At 37.9% G+C, this 23,647-nt stretch overlaps 1 protein-coding gene across 1 annotated transcript in view; it reads right to left on the bottom strand.

The window, feature by feature from the left end:
• Positions 1–23,647, bottom strand: part of KLHL4 (kelch like family member 4) — a 181,234-nt gene that overhangs the window by 29,429 nt on the left and 128,158 nt on the right. The window contains 3 exon segments of the mRNA XM_041741371.1: positions 6,716–6,928; positions 9,076–9,238; positions 10,913–11,137. Of these exon segments, the coding sequence (XP_041597305.1) occupies positions 6,716–6,928; positions 9,076–9,238; positions 10,913–11,137 (601 nt within the window).

Genomic DNA, 23,647 nt, shown 5'->3' with positions numbered 1-23,647 from the left:
CATTTTAAAAGATATTTTTAAAAGATTTTATTCATCTATTCATGAGAGACACAGGGAGAGAGGCAGAGGCATAGACAGAGGGAGAAGAAGGCTCCCTGCAGGGAGCCCGATGTGGGACTTGATCCCAGGGCCTCAGGATCACAATCTGAGCCAAAGGCATAGGCTCAAGCGACCCCGGTGTCCCAGATACTAACTTTTTGTGGGATATGGTGTTTGCAAATATGTTCTTTCTTCAGTAGGTTGCCTTGAAGTTTTGTTGATTAATTTCTTTGCTATGCAGAAGATTTTTATTTTGATGTAGTCCCAATTGTTTATTTTTGTTTTTGATTCCCTTGCTTCAGGAGATTTATCTATCAAAATTTTGCTAAGGCTGATGTCAGAGAAATTACTGCCTGTGTTCATTTCTAGAATTTTTTTATGGTTTCATGCCTAACATTTAGGTTTTTAATCCATTTTGAGTTTATTTTTGTGTATGGTGTAAGAAGGTGGTCCAGTTTCATTCTTTTGTATGTTGCTGTCCAGTTCTTCTAGAACCATTTTTGAAGAGATTGTCTTATTTCCATTGGATATTCTTTCCTGCTTTGTCAAAGATTAGTTGACCTTAGAGTTGGGGGTTCATTTCTGAGTTTTCTATATGGTTGTATTGATCTATGAGTCTATTTTTCTACCAGTAACATACTTTTTTTTAAAAAATCACTACAGCTCTGTAATATAACTTGAAGACAAGTCGTGATGCTTCCAGCTTTGCTTCTCTTTTTCAAGATTGCTTTGGTTATTTGGGGTCTTTTCTGGTTCCATATGAATTTTTGGACAGTTTGTTCTAGCTCTGTGAAAAATGTAGTTGGTATCTTGATAAGGATTGCATTAAATGTGTAGTATACACATTACAACAATTTTTTTCTTCCAATCTTTCAGCATGGTATGTATTTACATTATTGGTGTCATTTTCAATTTCTTTCATCAGTGTTATAGTGTTTTCAGAGAACAAGTCTTTCAGAACTTTGGTTAAGTTTCATTCTAGATATTTTATTGTTTTTGGTAAAGTTGTAAATGGAATTGTTTTCTTCTCTTTCTGCTGTCTCATTGTTAGTATGTAGAAATACAACAGATTTCTGTACATTGATTTTGTATCCCAAGATTTTACTAAATTATCACTTCTAGTAGTTTTTTGCTGGTGTCGTTAGGATTTTTTATATATAGTATCATGTCACCTGCAAATAGTGAAAGTTTCCTTCTTCCTTGCTGATTTGGATACTTTTATTTGTTTTTTGTTGTCTAATTGGTGTGGCTTAGATTTCTCATAATATGTTGAATAAAATTGGTGAGAGTGGATATCCTCATCTTGTTAGAGGAAAAACTCAGTTTTCCCCATTGAGCATGATGTCGGCTGCTGGCTTTTCATATATATGACATTTATTATGTTGAAGCATATTCCCTCTTAAACTCTTTTTGAAGGTTTTTTTTATCAAAATGGATATTGTATTTTTTCTTCATTAATTAAAATGATAATATGGCTTTATAAGATTAACCTTTATAGTAAAAATTGACAGAGTAGTTATTACCATAAAGAAACAGAGTATTAGTGTTATCAATTTGATTCAGTGATACGTTTCTTTTTTTTACATTTTTTTTATTGGAGTTCAATTTGCAAACATATAGCATAACACCCAGTGCTCATCCCGCCAAGTGCCCCCCTCGGTGCCCATCATCCAGTCACCCCAACCCCCCCGCCCACCTCCCCTTCCACTACCCCTTATTCATTTCCCAGAGTTAGGTGTCTCTCATGTTTTGTCACCCTCACTGATATTTTCACTCATTTTCTCTCCTTTCCCCTTTATTCCCTTTCACTAATTTTTATATTCCCCAAATGAATGAGACCACATAATGTTTGTCTTTCTCTGACTGACTTATTTCACTCAGCATAATACCCTCTAGTTCCATCGACGTTGAAGAAATGGTGGGTATTTGTCTTTTCTAATGGCTGAGGAATATTTCATTGTATACATATACTACATCTTTATTGATTCATCTTTCGATAGACATTGAGGCTCCATCCACAGTTTGGCTATTGTGGACATTGCTGCTATAAACATTGGGGTACAGGTATTCTGGCAATTCACTGCATCTGTATCTTTGGGGTAAATCCCCAGCACTGCAATTGCTGGTCATAGGGAAGATCTATTTTCAACTCTTTGAGCAACCTCCACACAGTTTTCCAGAGTGGCTGCACCAGTTCACATTCCCACCAACAGTGCAAGAGGGTTCCCCTTTCTCCACATCCTCTCCAACATTTGTTGTTTCCCTTCTTGTTAATTTTCACCATTCTCACTGGTGTGAGGTGATATCTCATTGTGGTTTTGATTTGTATTTCCCCGATGGCCAGTGATGCGGAGCATTTTCTCATGTGCTTGTTGGCCATGTCTATGTCTTCCCCTGTGAAATTTCTGTTCATGACTTTGCCCATTTCATGATTTATTTGTTTTTTTGCTGTTGACTTTCATAAGTTCTTTATAGATCTTGGATACTAGCCCTCTATCTGATGTGTCATTTGCAAATACCTTCTCCCATTCTGTAGGTTGTCTTTTACTTTTGTTGACTGTTTCTTTTGCTGTGCAGAAGCTTTTTATCTGAATGAAGTCCCAATAATTCATTTTTGCTTTTGTTTCCCTTGCCTTCCTGGATGTATCTTGCAAGAAGTTGCTGTGGCCAAGTTCAAAAAGGGTGTTACCTGTGTTCTCAAGGATTTTGATGGATTCTTGTCTCACATTTAGATCTTTCATCCATTTTGAGTTTATCTTTGTGTATGGTGAAAGAGAGTAATCTAGTTTCATTCTTCTGCATGTGACTGGCCAATTTTCCCAGCACCATTTATTGAAGAGACTGTCTTTTTTCCAGTGGATAGTCTTTCCTACTTTGTCGAATATTAGTTGACCATAAAGTTGAGGGTCCACTTATGGATTCTCTCTTCTGTTCCATTGATCTGTGTGTCTGTTTTTGTGCCAGTACCACACTGTCTTGATGACCACAGGTTTGTAGTACAACCTGAAATCCTGCCTTGTGATGCCCCCAGCTTTAGTTTTCTTTTTTTAAATATTCCCCTGGCTATTCGGGGTCTTTTCTAATTCCACACAAATCTTAAGATGATTTGTTCTAATTCTCTGAAGAAACTCCATGGTATCTTGATGGGGATTGCATTAAATGTGTAAATTGCCCTGGGTAACATTGACATTTTCACAATATTAATTCTGCCAATCCATTGCATGGAATATTTTTCCATCTCTTTGTGTCCTCCTCAATTATTTTCAGAAGTGTTCTACAGTTTTTAGGGTATAGATCCTTTACCTCTTTGGTTAGATTTATTCCTAGGTATCTTATGCTTTTGGGTGCAATTGTCAATGGGATTGACTCCTTAATTTCTCTTTCTTCAGTCTCATTGTTAGTGTATGGAAATGCCACTGATTTTTGGGCATTGATTTTGTATCCTGCCACCCTGCCAAATTGCTGTATGAGTTCTAGCCATCTCGGGGTTGAGTCTTTTGGGTTTTCTATGTACAGTATCATGTCATCTGCAAAGAGGGAGAGTTTGACTTATTCTTTGCCAATTTGAATGCCTTTCATTTCTTCTTGTTGCCTGATTACTGAGGCGAGCACTTCTAGTACTATGTTGAATAGCAGTGGTGAGAGTGGACATCCCTGTCATGTTCCTGATCTTAGGGGAAAGGCTCCCAGTGCTTCCCCACTGAGAATTATATTTTCTGTGAGCTTTTCGTAGATGGCTTTTAAGAGGCTGAGGAACATTTCCTTTATCCCTACACTCTGAAAAGTTTTGATCAAGAATGAATGCTGTATTTTGTCAAATGCTTTCTCTGCATCTATTTTTTTTATTATTATTTATGATGGCCACACAGAGCGAGAGAGAGAGGCAGACATAGGCAGAGGGAGAAGCAGGCTCCACCCACCGGGAGCCTGACGTGGGATTCGATCCCGGGTCTCCAGGATCGCGCCCTGGGCCAAAGGCAAGCGCTAAACCCCTGCGCCACCCAGGGATCCCCTCTCTGCATCTATTGATCTTGATTCCTTTAGGCTTTTTTCCCCCCAGAGCCACCAGTAGCTTTATAATTGTGCTTCTGAATTGGCTTTCTGACATTGAATTGTAATCCAAATTCTGTAATTCTGTGGGAGAGAGGACTGTTTCTGAATCTTTTTTTTTTTTGTTTGTTTGTTTTTTTCAACCTTCTAGTCATTTTGCTCAGTGCAGAGGGGGTAAAAACAAGTTGTACTGGAAAAAGGAAGGAAAATGGAAGAAAAAAAGGAGAGGGAAACAAACAAAACAAAACAAAACCAAGGAGAGGTATCCTCTGATTCTATATACTGTAAGTCTCTCGACTTCCCCTGGAGCTTTCCCGTGCTGCTTGGTCAAGAACTTGCTCTTCCCCTGTCCTTCCAGCTGGTCTTCTAGGGGAGGGGCCTGCTGTGCTGATTCTCAGATGTGTCCACCTGGGGGAGTTTCCCCACCCCCTGCCAGGTGCAGGGTTCAGTGGGAGCTGTTTATCCTGTGAGGCCCCTGCTCCCTGGTGGCCCACTCAATCCCAGGCACAAGGTGACACCAGGAGGAACAACAGTGACGGTGGCTAGCTCTTCAGCCCTGGAGGCAGCTCCAGCAGTAACGACCATAGTCTCTCAGTCCGCAGGGGCCTGGATGGTCCGGGGGTTGGGGGTCGCTGATCTGCACAGCTCGGGGCCACCTGGTTGCAGGAGCGTTCACTGTCGTGTGCCCTGTGGGCCTCCGCCTGTCCCGGGGAGAGTGCAGGATCCTCGGCTGTGTCCCCTGGCGCCTTGTGCTCTGGTGCCTATGCCGCTGGAATTGGGCTCCTGGGACCGCACAGCCCCCTCCGCACAGAGCTGCCACCTGAGCTGCCGCCTGAGCTGCTCCCAGGGCCCTGCAGGGCACGCGCTCCAGCCCTTTATGGAGGTCAGCCCACGGTGTGTGGCACGCTGTCCCCTGGGGCGCAGGTCCTCTGTTAGTGACCACGGGAACTTGGGGCCTCCACTTCCCCTCCTGGGATCCTGTCCGAGTTCCTGGAGAGTGCCTTTCTGTCCAGGAAGATTGGTAAAGTCCTGCTTCTCCGGGTGGGGGCTTTCCTGTCCTGGGGGCACTCGCAGCGGGGCCTTAGCCCAGCTCCTCACGGCGGGGGGGGGAGGGCCCTCCCCCTTGGATGCTTTTTCATTTTTTTTTTCTGTCTTACTACCTTGATAGAAGCAAGGACTCTTCTCCCTGTAGCATTCCAGATGTTCTCTCTTTAAATCTCTGGCTGAATTCGTAGGTCTTCAGGATGATTTGAAAGTTATCTAGGTAAGTTGATGGGGACAGGTGACTTGGGATCCTACTCTTCTGCCATCTTGTCCTGCCTTCCTGTAATATGTTTCTTTTTTTTCCTAATTTTTATTTATTTATGATAGTCACACACACACACACAGAGAGAGAGAGGCAGAGACATAGGCAGAGGGAGAAGCAGGCTCCATGCACCGGGAGCCCGAGGTGGGATTCGATCCCGCATCTCCAGGATCACACCTTAGGCCAAAGGCAGGCGCCAAACCGCTGTGCCACCCAGGGATCCCCTGTAATATGTTTCTTAGAAGAATATGTAATATCCATATTCCCCCTTTAGTCTGTTCTCCCTAAATTCTATGCTTTGTATCACTGTTAGATCAATTTCCCCTAATCTGTTTTCTTTGTGATATTCCGCTGCCCTCAAATTTAATTGTTCCTTAACTACAAGTTAAAATCCAAAAGCTTCCACTTTGACACTCAGGCTAGTAAATGTTCTGGTACTTATTTGTGTTTTGAATTGTCCTCCCAAATCACATTTCAACCTGAAGTCTATGCTTTCATCTACACATAATTCTTCTTTCTATCCATGGTTTTGGTTGTGAATTTTTTTAGACCTAGAATTCCCTTCATTATATTGTGTAGGTACAAAGTATGAATTCTACTTCCATCATTAATTTTTTTTAAGAACATCAACTCATACTTATCTCCATCTTATGAATTATAATAACCTTACTGATAATAAATTTGTCACTTGGCCTTAGGTTAATATCTTTTAACTATTATGTGCACACATACACACACACTCTATCTTGAAGGGAATGTGAGTGTTATAGCTACAAATCATATGACTGTGTTACTGAACAAATCTATCACACTTTATCTAAATGAGTGTCTTCCATTCAAAAAAGTTGCCTTTGGAAAATTAAATGCTTAATAAAATAGAGTTATTGTGCAAAATATAATTATCATCTTTTCTGGGGAATTCTTTCTGTATACTCTTCATCGTTTGGGGACCAATATAATTTTTGAAATAGTAAACTCATATGGATTTAAGATGGTGAATAGTTTGAGTGATATAATTTGGCATTAAATTTATTTATTCTAGAATCTCTTTTATCTCATTTTATAGGGTGATTATCAACCAATAAAAGAACATTTAGAATATATTTCTTATGGTGAACCTAAAACACAACAGAAGAACCTCTTCAAAATATTTTGAGCCTGGGGATAAGTGTGCAATTTTACAAAAAAAAAAAAAAAAACAAAACTCTGAGAGGATTAACACTTATATGGAAGACTAATTTCTAGTCGGATAAAAGTCTTTCTCATTTCTGAAAATAATAACCAAATACATACATACATACATAAGTGGAAGCATATTACCGTTCCACACAGCCAGAAAGTCTGGGGCAATGGGTAGAGACAGGGGCATCATGACCCCCAGCAACATATAAGAATCCATTGTATGCTGCAACTCCCACACCTCCACGTCTTTTGGACATTGAAGCACATAAACTCCACTTGTTAGTGTGTGGGTCAAAGTATTCCATTGATCTGAGGCAGGAACTTCCATCACGACCACCAATAGCATATAGCCTAGGAAAAAAGGAACAGAAATGTGTGTGTGTGTGTGTGTGTGTGTGTGTGTGTTTAAGACATTTTCAATTTGTGCATAAAATAAAAGTGAAAAAAATACTGTACAAATCACTTCAAGTTTATGACTCCTTTGGTATTTTGTAGTGGATGGTCTCAGTTTGCAAATGGATAGTTACCTAAAGGCACTTTTCAAGGTCTATGAACCACCCAGGCTTCATAATTTTTGTGAAAGTTTGACAAAAATAGATTAAAACATCTCATGAGAAATGAATACAGAAAAAGAAAGGAGTTATCAAAAGCATTGGCAGTATTTGTAAATTATACCTCCATAAATCTGGAAATTAAAGTAGGAAATGGGTAGGCAGAATGTTTCCAAAGACTAACTCCAGCAACCTTATAATTTTGGCTTGGTTCAACTGCTTAGCATTAGAATCTCTCTTATTTTTATGAACTGGTTTACTTAGTATGAAAAACATTTGTCATTAAGAAGACTAACTTAATAAACAACTAAGGGAAAAAGAATCAACAAACTGGACTTTTCCCTAAGAAGATATATTAGCTGTCACATTTCTCCCATAAATTTTAGAATGCCAATTCTTATGATGAGCAATATTTTTAATCTAAATGTAGTCCTGCATCAATAAAGAAAATAAACATTTACTAAACCATATGTTTGTAACTGTCCTTCATGCTCAGTTGACAATAATAACAAGTCATTAAAAAAATTAAGTTAGTTAAATTTGATGATTTCAGTCTTTTCTGTAATAAGTAGGAGATTGTTCCTAAGTAACCTTACATTGAGGTCAGGCCAAAGATAGTCAAATTTTGGAGTATTTTAAGCTCTAAGACACTGTAAGCATGGGTAACTTCTTAAGTATAGATATTTCCTACTTCATGCACAAGATACTATAAACCATCTGTGTTGAAATTTCTACTGGGCCCAATTACATGATGAGATATTAACTTTGTATACAGGGATCCCTGGGTGGCACAGCGGTTTGGTGCCTGCCTTTGACCCGGGGCGCGATCCTGGAGACCCGGGATCGAATCCCACGTCGGGCTCCCGGTGCATGGAGCCTGCTTCTCCCTCTGCCTGTGTCTCTGCCTCTCTCTCTCTCTCTGTGACTATCATAAATAAATAAAAAATTAAAAAAAAATTAAAAAAAAATAATAACTTTGTATACAGTCAGTATAGACACACAAAGCTGTCTCCTGCCACTGATCCATCCCAGTATCTGAAATTGCCATCATTCAAGTTCCTCTTATATGCTGGTCACTGTTTCCAAAGGTACCTTTTCAGAAATAGCATAATTACCTTGAATAAGTAGCAATTCACGATCTTAGCAACCTTTAATGTCATTGGATTTTAATATATTACCTTGCTTTCATAGGCAAGTGCTCAAGAAGGGGAAAGTTTCAGAAAGATAGGCCTTGGTGTAATTATAAAGTTGGGAACTCTGAACACTCAGGATAGTGAATGATAAAGAATAAGGGTAGCCTGGGTGGCTCAGCAGTTTAGCACCACCTCCAGCCCGGGGCATGATCCTGGAGACCTGAGATCGAATCCCACATCAGGTTCCCTGCATGGAATGGAGCCTGCTTCTCCCACTGCCTGTGTTTCTGCCTCTATCTCTCTCTATGTCTCTCATGAATAAATAAATTAACTCTTTAAAAAATAATAAAAAGACTTGCCTTAATATAAGACTAACCAAAATTTTGATAAGTCATGATGTAAAAAATGGTAACTTCTCAAGGGTAAAATTGGAACTTTTTTGCCTATAAAAGCACTTCTTAGATTTAATATGCTCACAAGTCACTTGAGGATATTTTTAAAATGCCAATTCTGATTCATGAAGTCTAGTTTGAGGCTAAAATTCAGCATTTATAAATAGATCTCAGGTAATACTGATGTTGCTCATCCGAGGACTATGCTTGAGTAGCAAGACAATACAGAATATTTAATTAAATATTCAATTTAGACAAGCATTTTCTATATACTGAAGAGAAAGTTCCAACAAAGGCCTTTTGTTACTGATTACTAGAATGTCCTGGTCATTGAGAATGCTTATTGATTAATGGATCATATCACTGAAGTGTTGTACCACATGACCTCAGAGTAAAGAGCATTCATGTTTGGGTTTACTCACTTATTATTTAATGCAACAACACCAGCTGTGCTTCTGGGATTTGACATACTGGCCACATAATTCCACTGATGTCCCTCAGGGTCCCATCTTTCTACAGTATTTAGATAACTCCATCCATCATGACCACCTACAGCATACATTGGTCCTTCAAGTGTGGCTACACCTAAAAGATTAAAAATAGCATGAGATCTCACCTAGATATATCACACATAATGTTTTTTTTTTCATTTTCCAAGCTACTGGCTGCTTAAAAATTGTTTTGTTTCTTAAATTATTTTAAGAATTGTATATACATTATAATTTACTAATCTTGATATGAAACTAAATATGGTCTCTTAACCCTAAGAAATTTTCAGAAATAGCTACTGTATCATGGGAGGGTATCATTGTTGTAATGCTGAAGTTAAAGGAAGTAATGGAACACACCATTTCCGGGGATGTAATAGAAAATGAAAACTAATTTTTGGGGGGATCATTTTGACATCAGTTTTTTAAATATAAGGGATAGATGAGACATCTATACTGAATTTTATATAATTCATAGAATTGCAGACTAACTGTGGTAGGCCTTTCCAATCCCTGCTTTTTTTTTATAGTAATAAAAATATTCCCAGGAGATAACAAAATAAACAGGGACTTTTTTGAGGTTTAATTAGAAATTTGTTCCATTACATACTATGAGTAGCCCCTATCTAACTGATTCTCTGAGAATTCACATAACTCGTCTTTTCCACCATCTCAATCAGCATCACAGTGGTATGAATTCTTCACTTCTACTTTCTTTTTTTTTTTTTTTTTTTTCACTTCTACTTTCTTGGTAATATCAATTAGATTTTGAAAACTTGCTGTCATTTCTCTGTGAGATTCTTTTTCTAAACATTGTCTAGGAATCACATTGACACAACTGAGCTGAATAATTATATAGTTTATCATTTGACATAGACAGTTTTTAAATATTTTTTTTTTTTGGAAAAAACAATACCAGTCCTGAATCTGCCACTTTTTAGCTGTGTAAGTCAGTTCTTTGTGTGTGTGTGTGTGTGTGTGTAAGTCAGTTCTTAAAAATATAAGGAAATTATGCTTTTACAACAAACTCTATGATATTGAAAATTTGTGGAGGCTTGTATGAAGAAAATGTACCTTGAAGAAAAATGTACCTTGACAAATATTCAGGAGAATCAAAGTTCCCAACTGTTTGAGAAATCTCCACTTCATCTTTCTTAAACTTGGGAATCTCTGGCTCAAGTATAAGTTGCTCTCAATTAAAGTAGTTTTTTCTTAATATTCCTGCCTTGGACCTGTATCCCAAGGCTTTTGCTGAAATACATATTTGCCTCTTATGGGAAGGGACACAGTTCATCAAACTAGAAACATAATGTCTCTCCATTATCAAATGCTCCCCCCCTCAATTTAGTTTAGAAGAAAACTCCCTATTGTAGTTTTATGTTCATCAGTGGTGTACTCCTCATAAAACTTTTGTCCTTCCTAAATTGATACCCTTTAAAATACATTTGAAGGGATGCAAGATTAGCATATATGATATCTGAAACAAGAAAAAAGTTTCACAAGCTTTTACCATTTGCTTAACCTTCTCAGCATTTTAGAGACAGTCTGACTAAGGGTTTGGCTAAATCCCAATAATGTGCACTCAAGGTGAGCACTGGGTGATGTTTGGAATTGTTGAATCACTGGATTGTACACATGAAACTAATATTATACTGTATGTTTACCATTATGGAATTAAAGTAAAATCCCAATAATATGCAACTGTATTTAATTCTTTAAAAGCTCTACTAACGACACATTCTTTAGAAACTATACAACAGTAAGCTCTTACCTAAGCCATGCCTATGTGTTGACATGGGAGGCATCACAGTCCAGATTTTGCCAACTGGATTAAAACATTCCACAGTATTCAAAGTTTTTAAACCATCTCTTCCTCCCACGACATAGAGCTTATTATCAATAACTGCAACTCCAAACTGAAGCCTACGGCCACTCATTGTGCCAATATGTAGCCAGCTGTTGGTTCTGAGATCATACTTTTCAATTGTAGTGGTACCTTTTAAAGGGATATTGAACAATGGAAAAATCGCTTGTATAAAAATTTTAATTGGCATCATTCAAGTTATATTTATGTACCTATAATTTATAGAATAGAATCAGTGACTGCAACTCAAATTAAAGTAGCCTAATGATTCTCTAACCTGGCTAAAAAAGAAAAGGTAATATTTTGCTATTACTGGATCTAAATGGAAGAGTCAGAATAAAGCAATTTATTTAATATATATGGTTTGTATCCTTGTAATGGTCTCTTGGCTATACTATACTTCTAGTATTACTAACACAAGTTAATTTTTGAAATACTAACTAAATATTTGTTGAAATACTTTTCAACAAAAAATTACCTTAGAATCTATTACCCACCCTTTACACACCCATTATCATTTTAATTATTTATGGTCATTCAATATATGAATTTATATCATTTTATTTTATTCAATTTTGAGCGTGTGTGTTGATTTAAAATACAAGTGACTAAAGAAACAAGAATGAAAATTCCTCTTAAATGGTGTTGATTCATACAATTTTCCATGATGGTAAAATGAAGGATTATGATTAAAATAGATTAAGAGTATTAATTATTATAATTAATAGTGCGGTTCTATCAACCTTGGGTGTTTATACAAGTTCAATTTTACAAATTGTCACTTCTTCATAAAAACTTGAGAATTTTTGCATCAATGTTAATCAGCAATATTAGCCTGCAGTTTTCCTTTTTAGCGGGGTCTTTATCTGGTTTTGTTATCAGAGTAATGCTGAACTCATACAGTGAATTTGGAAGTTTTCCTTCCTTTTCTGTTTTTTGAAATAGTGTGAGAATAGGTATTAACTCTTCTTTAAATGATTGGTAGAAGTACCCATGAAGCCATCCAACCCTGGAATTTTGTTTACTGAAAGAATTTGATTACTGATTTAATTTCTTTGCTATCAGTCTATTCAAGTTTTCTATTTCTTCTTATTTTGCTTTTGGTAGTTTTTATGTTTCTAGGAATTTATCCATTTATTCAAGGTTGTACAATTGTTGGCATATAATATTTCATAATACTCTTTTTTTAAGTTTTGAATAAGGTGCTCTTTTTTTAATAAATTAATTTTTTATTGGTGTTCAATTTACCAACATACAGAATAACACCCAGTGCTCATCCCGTCAAGTGCCCCCCTCAGTGCCCGTCACCCATTCATCCCCACCCCCCGCCCTCCTCCCCTTCCACCACCCCTAGTTTGTTTCCCAGAGTTAGGAGTCTTTATGTTCTGCCTCCCATAATACTCTTTATAATTGTATTTCTGTGGTGTTGGTTATTATTCCACCTCTCTCATTTGTGATTTTGTTTTGGTCATTTCTCTTTTCTTTTTGATAAGTGTGGTTAGAGGTTTATCAATTTTATTTTTTTTTTTCAAAGAACTAGCCCTTGGTTTCACTGATTTGTTCTGTTGTTTTTTTTTTTTTTAATTTCCATATCATTTATTTCTGCTCTAATTTTTATTTCCTTCCTTCTGCTGGCTTATGTTTCATACGTTGTTATACTTCTAACTCCTTTAGTACATAATAAATTGTCATTTCTGTAAGCAATGCTCTTTACCAGTCATTCACAATAGGTGTTGCTATTTTATTTTTTAGTAAAAGTTGATATTACACAAGGAAGTTTCTGACTAATAACCAAGGTTGGAAATAAAGATGTATTATTTACACAAATAGTGTACCTAAGACAGCTTTAGACAGATTTAGGGAATTTCTTTTTTTTTTAAGATTTATTTATTTATGAGAGAGAGAGAGAGAGAGAGAGAGAGAGAGAGAGGCAGAGGGAGAAGTAGGCTCCAGGCTGGGAGCCCAATGCGGGACTTGATCCCGGGAGCCCAGGATCCCTCCCTGGGCCAAAGGCAGGTGCCAAACCGCTGAGCCACCCAGGGATTCCAGATTTAGGGAATTTCATCACAAATATATAGAGCCAATCATAGGAATAAGCAAAAACCACTTTTCAGTTGTTATTCTTCTGGGCAATTTGTGGAGCATTAGTTATGCTAAAAATATGTTTACATCTGAAGTGTATATACTAGTAAATTATAATGCTATGGTATGAGATCATACTAAGTCAAAATTTAAGCAAAGTATATTGTATCAATGGCTATTTCTAAAAGTTTTTCTAGGTATATTGGATTAGTGAACAGAGTGTTTAATTTTATCTGTAATTTTTTATCTTTTCTGATGAATAGTGAACTGTTAAGTATTTATGTCTCGAGTTTGGATTTTCATGATAAAAATTGTGTATATACAGATACTCATTATCCTTTCTCTTTAATCTCTCCATCTTTCACTGATAGATGGATTTGGCTGAATACTGTTTTACAAATCAACAATTGCTCTACTGACTGCATTTATTACTGAGAGATCAAATAACATCACTTAGAAGAGTATCTTTTCTACACTAAATAACTCTGGATGATACTATTAAAACTGGAATATCTACAAACTCACATCAACTTTCACTCTGTCAACAGTTCATTTTTTTCTGAATGTTTTCATATCTTTCTACTTTCTCATTCCAATCTTCCCAAATTTGTCTTCCTATCCACTTCTTCCTACTTTAACTTTTTATTTCAAACTCTTTTCATTAGTGAAATTTACCAAACGCAAATTTAGAGATTAGGAAATGAAGATTAGCCTGCTCTATTACTAAAATTATAGAAATATTTCACTCAGCATAATACCCTCCAGTTCCATCCACGTTGAAGCAAATGGTGGGTATTTGTGGTTTCTAATTGCTGAGTAATATTCCATTGTATACATAAACCACATCTTCTTTATCCATTCATCTTTCGATGGACACCGAGGCTCCTTCCACAGTTTGGCTATTGTGGCCATTGCTGATAGAAACATCGGGGTGCAGGTGTCCCGACGTTTCATTGCATCTGAATCTTTGGGGTAAATCCCCAACAGTGCAATTGCTGGGTCGTAGGGCAGGTCTATTTTTAACTCTTTGAGGAACCTCCACACAGTTTTCCAGAGTGGCTGCACCAGTTCCCATTCCCACCAACAGTGTAAGAGGGTTCCCTTTTCTCCGCATCCTCTCCAACATTTGTGGTTTCCTGCCTTGTTAATTTTCCCCATTCTCACTGGTGTGAGGCGGTATCTCATTGTGGTTTTGATTTGTATTTCCCTGATGGCAAGTGATGCAGAGCATTTTCTCATGTGCATGTTGGCCATGTCCATGTCTTCCTCTGTGAGATTTCTCTTCATGTCTTTTGCCCATTTCATGATTGGATTGTTTGTTTCTTTGGTGTTGAGTTTAATAAGTTCTTTATAGATTTTGGAAACTAGCCCTTTATCTGATATGTCATTTGCAAATATCTTCTCCCATTCTGTAGGTTGTCTTTTAGTTTTGTTGACTGTATCCTTTGCTGTGCAAAAGCTTCTTATCTTGATGAAGTCCCAATACTGATAGTGAAGTAATTAGTCAGGAAATTGTACAAAGCTATATTAATCAAGTGTATACAGAAGATTAACACAAAAGAATGTAGAAGTCTGTTTTATGCCAAGTTAATTTTTTTCTGGACATTAGATTAAATATAAAAGATAAATATATCCCACATCACTTATTTTTGTCTGTGAACATATATGACTTGTAGTTCTATAACTTGAATTCTGAAGATTTCTTCAGCTCATTTACCTACCTCCACTTTTGCTTCAACTACTCAAAATGTAAATCCCCTAGCTGGCCTACTATATAAGCTTTATATTTGATAGGAAAACTCAAATTAGATTTTTTTTTTTTACTGACGTCTCTCCTTAGGACTCATTTTTATGAATTTTCTGTGTATATAGCTCTTCTTCCCTAAAGCATTGCAACTATTGTTTTTCAATTCATCTCTAAGTTCCTATTCAACCTTCATTTATATTCTGGTCAAGAGGAAACAAAAACAACTTAACTTTGCAGACTTGATGGGAAAATGATAGTTCCTCTAGTTGTGAATACATCTGATTCAGTGATTTTCTCCATCTATTTTCAAGATGATCTAAAAATAACTATGCTAGTCTTTCATTTATACCATGCCATACTTACTCTCAGAATTCATTGTTTTAATAAATGAAAAGGTACTACATACCTTTATGTACAAAAGCCCAAGTTTACAATTTGACGATCTTAAAATTTTGACTCTGTGATTATAATTACAACTTTCTGATGATTCCTTTAATATACATGGCAGGAATTATAGTAAACCCGAGCCACTTGTGTGATGCCTGTATTTAGCAACTAATTCCAAGTTAACTGTATGAGTCAAAAAGAAAATTAAAAACTGAAGAAGTACTGCCTTCTTCAAACATCAAAAGGTGAAATCTAAGAAAATTTCTATAAAAAAGTGAAATAACACACTGTCACTGTAAGAAAAAGCACACATATTGAAACCATTTTAAGCTTTATGAAAGAATTAAAATAAAATATTTATATAGATATATTATTATAGATTTATATAGATATAATATTAAATAAATATTAATTAAAATATTGATTTAAATATATTATTATAGACTTATATAGATATAATATTATTTCTTTAATGTTTTGCTACACTTAGTGTTATTTTTCTTTCTTTCCTTTATTTCTTCTCCTTAAGTGTTCCACCTGGCTTTTCAACAGTTTCTAAGACTCTCAGAGAGAGAGGTCAGTTTTGCTGTTGTTGCTCTTTCCTCTAAAATAGTGGTAGTAGAGCAAAAAGGATCATATACTTTGAGTAAAAATTCCAATTCCAGTGTTTCTAGATGCTGGTCCTTCAGTTGGCTATGTAACCTCAAGAGCTTCATTTTCCTCATCTGCAAAACAACAATACTATTTTGTAGCTTATTGTGAGGATTACAGATTATGTTTGCAAAATGCCAATGAAGGATTAGGTACTCAAAAATAATTGTTCTTTACTATTATTGTAGTTGTCTGCATCTATTCATAGGGCCTTTTATGTCTCCACACAATAGGTACCAATGAAGTCTCAAATGAAATTTGGTTCCTTCCATATGAAACTGATAACAGAATAAAAGGGATTATAGGTTCACATTTCAATCATTCTTTTTTCTTAAAGGTTATTTATTTATTTATTTATTTATGAGAGACACACAGAGAGAGAGAGAGAGAGAGAGAGAGAGAGGCAGAGACACAGGCAGAGGGAGAAGCAGGCTCCATGCAGGGAGTCGGATCTGGGACTCGATCCCGGGTCTCTGGGATCACACCCTGGCATGAAGGGGGTGCTAAACCGCTGAGCCACTCAGGCTGCCCCATTTCAATCATTCTTAAAAACATGATAAGGAACTATAGATACCTATTACTATTTTTTTTTATAACACATTCATTTTGTAATATAACTTAAACAGCAGGAAGCCAAAAATAGCAAAAATAGGGAAAAAATTAAAAAACACAAAATGGTCCAATTTTGCACCTTGCAGGTTAGGATTTTTTTTTTAATTTTTTTATTAGAAACTAAGGATAGGTCAGCCCTGGTGGCCCAGTGGTTTAGCACCGCTTTCAGCCCAGGGCCTGATCCTGGAGTCCCAGGATCGAGTCCCACTTCAGGCTCCCTGCATGGAGCCTGCTTCTCCCTCTGTCTGTGTCTCTGCCTCTCTTTCTCTCTCTCTCTCTCTCGGTGTCATGAATAAATAAAATAAAAAAAAAAGAAAAGAAACTAAGGATAATTATGCTTGCATTTTGCATTTAGTTCCCTTTAAATTTAAATATCAAACTAGACACCTTTTAAAGTGTTGTTAATCTTCATTCTAGTCAATAAAATACAAGTTATCAGACTTGCAATTAATTATAGTATTTCACTATATTTGTTATTTTCTTTTCTTTTTAAAAATTTTTAAATTTGGGATCCCTGGGTGGCGCAGCGGTTTGGCGCCTGCCTTTGGCCCAGGGCGCGGTCCTGGAGACCCGGGATCGAATCCCACATCAGGCTCCCAGTGCATGGAGCCTGCTTCTCCCTCTGCCTGTGTCTCTGCCTCTCTCTCTCTCTCTCTGTGACTATCATAAATAAATAAAAATTTAAAAAAAATTAAAAAAAATTTTTTTAAATTTATTTATTTGTGACAGACACAGACACAGAGAGAGAGAGAGGCAGAGGCACAGGGAGAGGGAGAAGCAGTCTCCACGCAGGGAGCCTGTCATGGGACTTGATCCCGGGTCTCCAAGATCAGGCCATGGGCTGAAGTCGGCGCTAAACTGCTGAGCCACCGGGGTTGTCCCTATTTGTTATTTTCTGAAGAGCATTATTTCTGTGAAGCTACTTTGCTACTTTATAAATACTTGCATTTGCAAGTTCTTGTTTTATAGATTTATTTATCTATCTATTTATTTATTTATTTATTTATTTATTTATTTATTTTATGATAGTCACAGAGAGAGAGAGAGAGAGGCAGAGACATAGGCAGAGGGAGAAGCAGGCTCCATGCTCCGGGAGCCCGACATGGGATTCCATCCCGGGTCTCCAGGATCGCGCCCTGGGTCAAAGGCAGGCGCCAAACTGCTGCGCCACCCAGGGATCCCATTGTTTTATAGATTTATGATTAATTAGCTATTTCTTATACCATCTTTCAACTTCCAGTTACACATATTAAGTGAAAGAATTGGTTTCCAGTGGCACAGAACTTTCACTTTTGGATTATTTTCTACAAAGTACCAAATAACATTTCTATTCATGATTTGGCAGATTTTAAGCTGGTTGAATTTAATTTCTACAAGCCCAAGTCTTAAATACAAAATCCTTGCCTTGTTGTTTTGGAAATGTGGGTCTACAAACTAAAAAACCAAGTCAAAAAAGGTAGAGATGTAGAAAAGCAGGTTGTCCGAGGGTTTAGGGTACACACGATGGCTTCAGAAAGTTGTTCCTATTCCCTTTGATGAAATTCTTATGTAAAATGGGCGGGGCAAGATGGCAGAAGAGTAGGGACCCCAAGTCACCTGTCCCCACCAACTTACCTAGATAACTTTCAAATCATCCTAAAAACCTATGAATTCGGTCAGAGATTTAAAGAGAGAACAGCTGGAAAAAAAAAAAAAAAGAGAGAATAGCTGGAATGCGACAGTGAGAAGATTTTGCACTTCTAACAAAGTTGGAAGAAGGGATAAATAAATAAATAAATAAATAAATAAATAAATCCAGTGGGGGAGGGGCCCCACGAGGAGCCAAGCTAAGGCCAGGTGGTGACTGCCTCCAGGATAGGAAATCCCAGTCCTGGAGAAGCAGGAACTTTACCAATCTTTCTGGATGGAAAGATGCTCTCAGGGAACTCGGGAAACACCCCAGGAAGGGCAGTGGAATGCCCCAGGTTCCCGGGGTCACTAACAGAGGAGGTATGCCCAGGGGGAGAGCGCTCCACAGACAGCAGGCTGAGCGTGGTAATGGGCTGGAGCCTGCTCCTGGCAAGACCTCGGGAGCAGCTCAGGCAGCGACTCAGGCAGGGGCTCCACACAGTGGGTGCTCCATGGCCCTGGGAGAATGATAGCAGCAGCACAGGCCCCAGAGCCCAGGCACTGGGGGACACAGCACACGATCCTGTGATCTCCTTGAGACAGGCAGAGGCAGGGAGGGTACAGGACAGCAAGGATTCTCCTGCAGCTGGTTGGCACCGAGCTGTGCAAATCAGCATCCCCCGTCCCCGGAGTATCCTGGCCAGTGCAGACTGGGAGATTGAGGTAGTTACTGCAAAAGCTGACTCCAGGACTGGAGAGCTGGCCGCCACCAGCAGGGATGTTCCCCCTGATGTCACCCTGTGCCTGGGATGGAGCAGGGCCATCTGGGAACAGGGGCCTCACAGGATAAGCATCTCCCACTGAGCCCTGCACCTGGCACAGGGCATGGCAGCTCCCCCAGAAACACACACCTGAGAATCAGAACAGCAGGCCCCTTCCCCAGAAGACCAGTTAGAAGGACAGGGAACAAGCAAGTTCTTGACCAAGCAACACTGGAAAGCTCGAGGGGAAGTCGAGGGACATACAGTATATAGAATCACAGAATATTCTTCCTTATTTTTTATTGTTGTTCTTGTTCTTGTTCCTTGTTCTTTGTTTTTTTCCCCTCGTTTTCTCTTTTTTTCCTTCATTTTTCCAGTACTACTTGTTTTTAGCCACTCTGCACTGAGGAAAATGACTAGAAAGAAGAATTCCCCACAAAAGAAATAATCAGAAACCATACTCTCTACCACAGAGTTACAGAATTTGGATTACAATTCGAGGAGAGAAAACCAATTCAGAAGCACAATTATAAAGCTACTGGTGGATCTAGAAAAAAGCATAAAGGATTCAAAAGACTTCATGACTGCAGAATTTAGATCTAATCAGGCCAAAATTCAAAAACAATTAAATGAGATGCAATACAACCTGGAGGTCCTAAGACAAGAGTTAATGAGGTAAGAGAACGAGTGAGTGACATAGAAGACAAGTTGATGGCAAGGAAGGAAGCAGGGGAAAAAAAAGAGAAAAACAATTAAAAGATCACGAGGAAAGGTTAAGGGAAATAAATTACAGCCTCAGAAGGAAAACTCTATGTTTAACTGGGGTTCTAGAGGGCGTCAAAAGGGAGAGAGGACCAGAAAGTGTATTTGAACAAAACATAGCTGAGAATTTCCCTAACTTGGGAAGGGAAACAGGTGTTCAGATCCAGGAAATAGAGAGATCCCCCCCTCTAAAATCAATAAAAACCATACAACACCCTGACATTTAAGAGTGAAACTTGCAAATTCCAAAGATAAAGAGAAAATCCTTAAAGCAGCAAGAGACAAGAGATCCCAAAACTATATGCGGAGAAGTATTAGGTTAACAGCAGACCTCTCCACAGAGACCTGGCAGACCAGAAAGGGGTGGCAGGATATATTCAAAATGAGAAGAACATGCAGCCAAGAATACTCTATCCAGCAAGGCTCTCATTCAGATTAGAAGGAGAGATAAAGAGCTTCCAAGATAGGCAGGAACTGAAAGAATGTGTAACCATCAAACCAGCTCTGCAAGAAATATTAAGGGGGACACTGTAAAAGAAAGAAGAAGCCCAAGGAAATAATCCACAAAAACAGGGACTGAATAGGTATCTTGATGACACAAAACTCATATTTTCAATAGTAACTCTGAACATGAATGGGCTAAATGATCCCATCAAAAAGGCAAATGGTTTCAGACTGAATAAAAAAGCAAGACCCATCTATTTGCTATCTACAAGACACTCATTTTAGACCTAAGGACACCTACACCCTGAAAATGAAAGTTTGGAGAACCATTTACCATTCAAATGGTCCTCAAAAGTGAGCAGGGGTAGCCATCCTCATATCAGAAAAATTAAACTTTATCTCAAAGACTGTGATAAGAAATGAAGAGGAACACTATATCATATTTAAAGGATCTATCCAAAAAGAGGACCTAACAATCATCAATATTATTGCACCTAATGTGGGACCTGCGAAGTATATCACAATTAATAACCAATTTTAAGACATACTTAGATAAGAATACACTAAGACTGGGAGACCTCAACATGGCACTTTCTGTAAACGACAGATATTCTAAGCACAAAATCTCCAAAAAACAAGAGCTTTAAATGATACACTCGACCAGGTGGATTTCACAGATATTAACAGAACTTTCCATCCAAACGCAACTGAATACACATTCTTCTCAAATGCACATGGAACTTTTTCCAGAATAGACCACATCCTGGGTCACAGATCAGGTCTCAACCAATACCCAAACACTGGGATTGTCCCTTTCATATTTTCAGCCCATAATGCTTTGAAACTAGAACTCAATCACAAGAAGAAATTTGGAAGAACCTCAAAAACGTAGACTTAAAGAGCATCCTGCAAAAGATGAATGGCTCAACCAGATATTAGAGAAGAATTAAAAAGATTCATGGAAACTAATGAGAATGAAGATACAACTGTTCAAAATCTTTGGGATACAGCAAAACCAGTCCTGAGAGGAAAATACATCTCAATAGAAGCATCACTCAAAAAACTGGAAAAAACTCAAATACAAAGCTAACCTTGCACCTAAAGGAACTGGAGAAAGAACAGCAAATAAAACCTACACCAAGAAGAAGAAGGGACTTAAGAAAGATTTGAGCAGAACTCAATGAAAGAGCGACCAGAAGAACTGTGGAACAGATCGACAAAACCAGGAATCGGTTCTTTGAAAGAATTAATAAATAGATAAACCATTAGCCAGCCTTATTAAAAACAAAAGAGAAAGGACACTAATTCGTAAAATCACAAATGAAAAAGGAGAGATCAAACCAACACCAAGTAAATACAAACGATGTTAAAAACATATTATGACCAGCAATATGTCAATAAATTAGGCAATCTAGAAGAAATGGACGTATTTCAGGAAAACCACAAACTACCAAAACTGGAACTGGAAGAAACAGAAAACCTGAACGGCCAATCATCAGGGAGGAAATTGATGTAGTCATCAAAAACCTCCCAAGACACAAAACTCGGGGACCAGATGGCTTCCCAGGGGAATTCTATGAAATTTTTAAAGAAGAAACAATATATATTCTACAAAATCTGTTCAGAAAGATAGAAAGAGATAGAGTACTTCCAAACTTGTTCTATGAGGCCAGCATCACGTTAATTCCAAAAGCAGACAAAGACCCCACCAAAAAGGAGAATTATAGACCAATATTCCTGATGAACACAGATGCAAACATTCTCAACAAGATACTAGCCAATAGGATTTATCAGTATATTAAGGAGATTATTCACCATGACCAAGTGTAATTTATCCCCAGGATGCAAGGCTGGTTCAACACTCATAAAGCAATCAATGTGATAAATCATATCAACCAGAGAAAAAACAAGAATCACATGATCCTCTCAGTAGATGCAGAAAAGCATTTGGCAAAATACGGCATCCATTCCTGATCAAAACTCTTCAGAGTGTAGGGATAGAGGGAACATTCCTCAGCATCCTAAAACCCATCGACAAAAAGCTCACAGCTATTACCTTCCTCATTGGGGAAACACTGGGAGCCTTTCTCCTATATTAGGAACACGACAGGGATGTTCACTCTCACCACTGCTATTCAACATAGTACTAGACTCCCTAGCCTCAACAATCAGACAACAAAAGTAATTAAAAGGCATTCAAGTTGGCAAAGAAGTCAAACTCTCCCTCTTCCCGATGACATGAGACTGTGCATAGAAGACCCAAAAGACTCCACTCCAAGTTTGCTAGAACTCATACAGCCATTCGACAGTGTGGCAGGATACAAAAACAATGCCTAGAATTCAGTAGCATTTCTATACACTAACAATGAGACTGAAGAAAGAGAAATTAAGGAGTCAATCCATTGACAATTGCACCCAAAAGCATAAGATACCTAGGAATAAACCTAACCAAACAGGTAAAGGATCTATACCCTAAAAACTACAGAACACATCTGAAAGAAATTAAGGAAGACACAAAGAGATGGAAAAATATTCCATGCTCATGGATTGTAAGAATTAATATTGTGAAAATGTCAATGCTACCCAGGGCAATTTACACATTTAAAGCAGTCCTTATCAAAATACCATGCACTTTCTTCGAGAGTTGGAACAAATCATCTTAAGGTTTGTGTGGAATCAGAAAAGACCCTGAAAAGCCAGGGGAATGTTAAAAAAGAAAGCCAGAGCTGGGAGCATCACAATGCCAGATTTCAGGTTATTCTACAAAGCTGTGATCATCAAGACAGTGTGGTACTGGCACAAAAACAGACACATAGATTAATGGAACAGAATAGAGAGTCCAGAAGTGGACCCTCAAGTTTATGGCCAACTGATATTCGACAAAGCAGGAAAGACTATCCACTGGAGAAAAGACCGTGTCTTCAATAAATGGTGCTGGGAAAATTGGGCATCCACATGCAGAAGAATGAAACTAGACCATGCTCTTTCACCATACACAAAGATAAACTCAAAATGGATGAAAGATCTAAATGTGAGACAACCATCCATCAAAATTCTAGAGGAGAACACAGGCAACACCTTTTTTGAACTCGGCCACAGCAACTTCTTGCAAGATACATCTACGAAGGCAAGGGAAACAAAAGCAAAAATGAATTATTGGGACTTCATCAAGATAAAAAGCTTTTGCAAAGCAAAAGAAACAGTCAACAACCTACAGAAAGGGAGAAGATATTTGCAAATGACCTATCAGATCCGCATCACTTGCCATCAGGGAAATACAAATCATAACCATAATGATATACCACCTTACACTAGTTGAGAATGGTGAAAATTAACAAGACAGGAAACAACACATGTTGGAGAGGATGTGGAGAAAGGGGAACCCTCTTGCACTGTCGGTGGCAATGTGAACTGGTGCAGCCACTCTGGAAAACCATGTGGAGGCTCCTCAAAGAGTTAAAAATAGAACTACCCTTCGACCCCGCAATTGCACCACTGGGGATTTACCCCAAAGATACAGATGCAATGAAACGCCAGGACAGCTGCACCCTGATGTTTATAGCAGCAATGTCCACAATAGCCAAACTG

This window comes from Vulpes lagopus, chromosome X (assembly GCF_018345385.1).
Source record: "Vulpes lagopus strain Blue_001 chromosome X, ASM1834538v1, whole genome shotgun sequence".
Taxonomy (NCBI): domain Eukaryota; kingdom Metazoa; phylum Chordata; class Mammalia; order Carnivora; family Canidae; genus Vulpes; species Vulpes lagopus.
The sequence above is the reverse complement of the archived record's forward strand: the minus strand, read 5'-3'. Positions and strand labels throughout refer to the sequence as shown.